Source organism: Papaver somniferum, unplaced genomic scaffold, assembly GCF_003573695.1.
Source record: "Papaver somniferum cultivar HN1 unplaced genomic scaffold, ASM357369v1 unplaced-scaffold_154, whole genome shotgun sequence".
In the NCBI taxonomy this organism is placed as follows: domain Eukaryota; kingdom Viridiplantae; phylum Streptophyta; class Magnoliopsida; order Ranunculales; family Papaveraceae; genus Papaver; species Papaver somniferum.
Genome location: NW_020624820.1, coordinates 268,615 through 273,631, shown reverse-complemented (window position 1 = coordinate 273,631; position 5,017 = coordinate 268,615). Strand labels below are relative to the sequence as shown.

Sequence of the window (5,017 nt, the reverse complement as noted above, 5' to 3'; positions counted from 1 at the left end):
GAATGGTCACCCTCCTTCCCCACTTAGGTTTCTTAAAGCTGACACGTTTAGAGTTTTTCCTTTAAATTTTTTTTCTTTTGAAAATAAATTTAAAAATAAGAAAGATGAAATGAAGATGGAAATTGACAAAACAACCTCATTTACTTAACTTTTGAATATATAATTATGCTTCAAAAAAAAAACATTTTGAATATCAGTATATATATGTTTGAAAAATATTAATTAATATAATAATCTAATACTAATTAATGGAATAATAATTAATACTAATTAATGCAAATTATGCTTTAAAAAAAAAAACTTTTGAATATTAGTATATATATGTTTGAAAAATATTAATTAATAATCTAATACTAATTAATGGAAGAAAAAAAAACGATAGTTTGATTTTGTGCTGATTTACTTCGGCTCTTCTACTATGCTTGGGGCTATCTTTAGACCAAGTAAGCTTTTGATATGATGGAGTTGGTCACATATAGAGATTGTTGTTGCAAATTTGGTTCCCTAACTAACACCATGACTGGAATTCTTTCAAAGTTCCGGGGATGCTTTTTGCTCAGGCCGACGGATAGATAATTTTTAGTCTAACAACATTACAACCAACTATTTTACATGTGGTTGGCTGTAATGATTCTTGCAAATTAAAACACTTGATGGATGAAATTTTTTTCTAAATTTGGTAAGTATTATTCATGTTTTCCGGAGATTGAATGTGATGTTGCTAAATCATAGATAACCTAACAGTGACACAAGTAATTTTTTTCTGGAGGCTCCTGCACACAAAAGTTGGATTACTTAATCAAGCATATTATTACTTTTTCGGAACATAACATCAGTACAGGGTCCCTAACTTTGACTGAACTTGTTGTAACAAAACTGAAATCATCACATTCCCGCTGCAGATGGAATAACAAAAAGTTGACATCAATTTATTAACAACAGTCAGGTAGTCAGAGTTCCACTAAATGGAGGATGCACTAATAATTTGTGTCACGATTGCCGTGAACATAAGCAACAAGCTTCTATAAATAGGCACTCTAGCTCCTAGTTATCTCGTACTTCTTACTTTCTCCATCCATTCATCTCTCTCTCTCTTTTTCTCTTTGTTGCTCTCGTATCTTGTGATAGCAACTATAACACGATGGTGGCAAGAGTAGTGATGGTTTTAATGGTGATGCACGTTTCATTAGCACTAGTAGGTGCTCTTAAAACATGCGATAAGTGTGGAAGCATGGAAGTTCCGTATCCCCTAAGCACGAACCAAAATTGTGGTGATCCAAGGTACAAGATCTACTGTAACAGTAATGTTCTTGAGTTCGTATCAGCTGAAAAATCCATCTATAAGATTCTTAGTATAAACCCTAGTAAATACACTTTTGTTATTAGTCCTCCAACCATTAAGAGTGGTACTTGCCAATCTTCTGATCTCATGGTAGGAGGTTTAAGATTGGATGAAGATCTCCCATTCAATATATCGCCACGAAACACGGTTATGCTGTTGAACTGTGCTGAAAATATCCTTCTATCACCGTTAAATTGTTCATCAACCAGTTTGTGCAGGAAGTTTGAGGAAGGAAATGCTTGCAGGAACGAACTTTGTTGTACGTACTTGAAGGATGCTTCCATGAATCAACATAAGATTAGGGTTAGGGTTGGAGGTTGTACTGCTTATACTTGTGTTGTTAATATGAACCCTAATAACCCTCCAAGCTCCTGGAACTATGGGATTGAACTTCAATGGTTACCAGTACCTTAGTAACCATTATATTGAATCCTGTCTCTGTCTCTGCATCGTTATCGGTCTTGTTTTTAGTAATGTTTTGCGTGGAATTATTTTTGCATGTACTTATATTGGAATCATGAATATCAGTGTTTTTGTTTAACTGATCTTGTTATCTTAAATGTTGATCGTAAAGTCACTCAAGCAAATATATCTAACCACGTTTATCAAAATAAAAAAATATGGAGTATATCTGAAATTGGGTGTTCACAGTTTTTGTCTGGGAAAGATAAAATTTATTCAAAAAAAAAAATGCTGAGAAAGCACTTAAAAGATACAACATAAACATGACCAGAATTTAAAAACCCGCCAAGACAGTGCTATGATCACTTTAGGGCATATTACACTCTTAGCAACAAGTACTACCAACCTTATATACTGACATGGATAAAGGACATGAGTATGATAGTATTAGCCCGTACTGATTGAAAGCATATATATATATATATATATATATATATATATATATATATATATATATATATATATATATATATATATAATCAATACTGTATCGAGAGCAAAAGCATGGATTCAGTACGAAAAGATTAAATTTATATCAATCATACTTTGAACCATGTTTTTCTTGATTATCTATTGCCGTTAATTCTGCCATACAAGTTAAGTTGGTTTGTGGTCCAAGGAAAACTTAACTGAGCTAGCTTTTCCTTTACTCCCGTGGCATGGAAGATAAACTGGGAAAATGGAAAACACGATGAGTTTATGATTAACGTAAATTATGTATCACTCATCTTTCTCTCGTAATCAATCAAGTCAAAGAGTGTATTTCCTCGACGAAAACATGTTGCGCCAGAATAAGAATGGGATGAGCTCATGAGACGATCATAAGCTTAAATCATTCAACAACATTTTTGTTTGAGCAAAGACTAATCAATTACTGACTGATAGTACTTATATATAATATTCTTCTCATGTAATCAAAATTAATGGGAGGAATAGTAGGGGATGGAGTTGGTAACGGTTTGTGGTCCAGAAGAAATTCACTAAAAATTAACGTGGGAAATCAATACAGTGATATCAAAACTTTTGAATCCAATATCGACTGTTCGTCGCGTACCATCAGATATATACTAGTATTAAACAGTGAATGAAAAGCGACAACCTGGTGATAACTACAGAGTTTCATAGTGATTAAATATGTTTCTCGATGGGCAAAGATACCTTACTTTTTATCTTTCACTGATGGTCAACAAATATATAGGTACGGTTATATTGTGGATAACATGGAAAGTTATACCGTGGATACAGAATTATGTCGCTTTAAGCTAACATATCATATCACATTAGGATATTTCATCAACACAAAGTTAACATATCACATTAGGATATTTCATCAACACAAAAATATTAAATCTTCAAGCATAGAATGGAAAGTATTGAAGTTGGTTTGTGGTCCTGGAAACTTAATGATGAGTTTTTCCCCTTCATTTTAGGTAGCCTGTGTAAGATCAATAGGATATTAGGTGGAAAAACATAGAATATGAAAAATGAAGACTACCCCGGCCTTCTGTTAAAACTTTTATATGGAAAGCAACACCACTCTATACTTCCCAATAGTACGAGAGTTGCTGCTAAAATCCCGAATATAAACACTACTTATACCTTGTGTAATGAAGGTGAAGAATCGCTCACTCATTTATTTCTTCAATGCAATTTCGCAACTCAGGTGTGAATGCATCTAAATTTTGATATGGGCTATGTAACTTATGGTACTAATACTTTTCATGAATAGTTGAATTTTTGGTTTGATAACCCTGATAGAGGAGGTTATGTCATGGACTGACAGGTGTTCTGTAGCATAATAACTTGGTACATATGGAAAGCTAGATGCAATATGGTTTTTAGGAGAGAAAACCAAAATAGTTCTGAAACAGCAAGGAATATAGTGACGTATATAAATAGTTTTATGAATGTGAATAAGTCTGATTATAACTTAATGCAAATCTTGCACTACAATCCTATGAATGGTTAAGCTTTGGTAATTACTACTCATCAACCTGAAGAGAGTATTGGATTCATGGTTATCAGGATCAATGTAGTTATATCTACGCTTTGGTCTACCATTTGTCCAATTTAGCCTTTGGTAATTGGAAATAACGTTGATCTGAGTTGACTGGGTTAAGTCTAATTTTGTCAAACTTTTTACTGTTTATTTAATTTTGAGCTAATAATAATTAAATAAAGGTAAAACATTGTTATTAATATTTTCTTTCAATCAAACGGCTCTAAATCATCAATCTGACGGCTATAAGTAAACCTTAAATTGTTTGTATTTTCCTCTTCTTCCGATTTGCTTCCCGTGACCTTTCCAAATAACTCTGCCACCATATATGCCTTTGCTTCTTTCCCTCCATAACCATCGGTGCTACGATCATCTCCACCACCGCTACCATAAACACCTCTTATTAAATATCAAAGAGTAACAATATAAATATTTAATGTTACTAAGAAGTTTCTTACAATTTTTGTTCAACCAAGAGATTACTATCGGAACTAATTTTCTCTCTGATAAATGATAATTTTGTTCAAGCAAGTTCCGTTACTTAGCTTCATCTGCACAGACGCAATTCCTCCAATCCAAAATTCTAAACATTTCCTCTCTACCACACCGGAGTCCCAGGTATGAGCACGCGTTGCAGTCCTTTACACAAGCTTGTGGACGTTTGCCTTCCAACTTCAACATTAACGATGTTGCCTCTCATTACACGAAGTCGTTGGCAGCCTTATACTTTAGTGTTGTCAAGGAAAACATCCCCTCCAGCTCCGCAATAACTGTTCGTGACTCCAACCTGTGGCAGTGCAACAAAATGGAACACGCCATGAATTTCCTGAAAGAAATCCATATCAATGGACTGAATCAGGCAGTTGGGATCGAACAGTTCAGGTCTATCTTGCAATACCGTTTAGGCTTACCTTTATTTGATGAAAACAACGTGTGCTCTAGCTGTGACCGTGCAATGGATATTTTTTTTTTTGAAAAAGGCAAAGGATATATAAAAAATGAAAGAAAGAGTGCCAAGATGGCACCCTCCAAAGATACACGAAGATAGGCGACTAGAGAATTTACATTGGACTACTCTCTAAACAAATTCACCCAATCGAAAACAAAATCATCAAATTTGATCTGCTTAAACGACTCAACATTAACAGTCCAACTAAAAATCAACAACTTGATATCTATAATAAGAGAAGTTAAGGTTTTTCTTCCTTGTTTCT

The 5,017-nt window shown here is 33.8% G+C and overlaps 1 protein-coding gene across 1 annotated transcript; it reads left to right on the top strand.

The window, feature by feature from the left end:
* The first annotated feature begins 1,141 nt into the window (after nucleotides 1-1,141).
* On the top strand, nucleotides 1,142-1,756 carry LOC113336621 (wall-associated receptor kinase-like 20). The gene has a single exon (XM_026582273.1). It carries the CDS (start codon nucleotides 1,142-1,144, stop codon nucleotides 1,754-1,756), a length of 615 nt encoding a protein of 204 aa, XP_026438058.1.
* The last annotated feature ends 3,261 nt before the right edge of the window (nucleotides 1,757-5,017 follow it).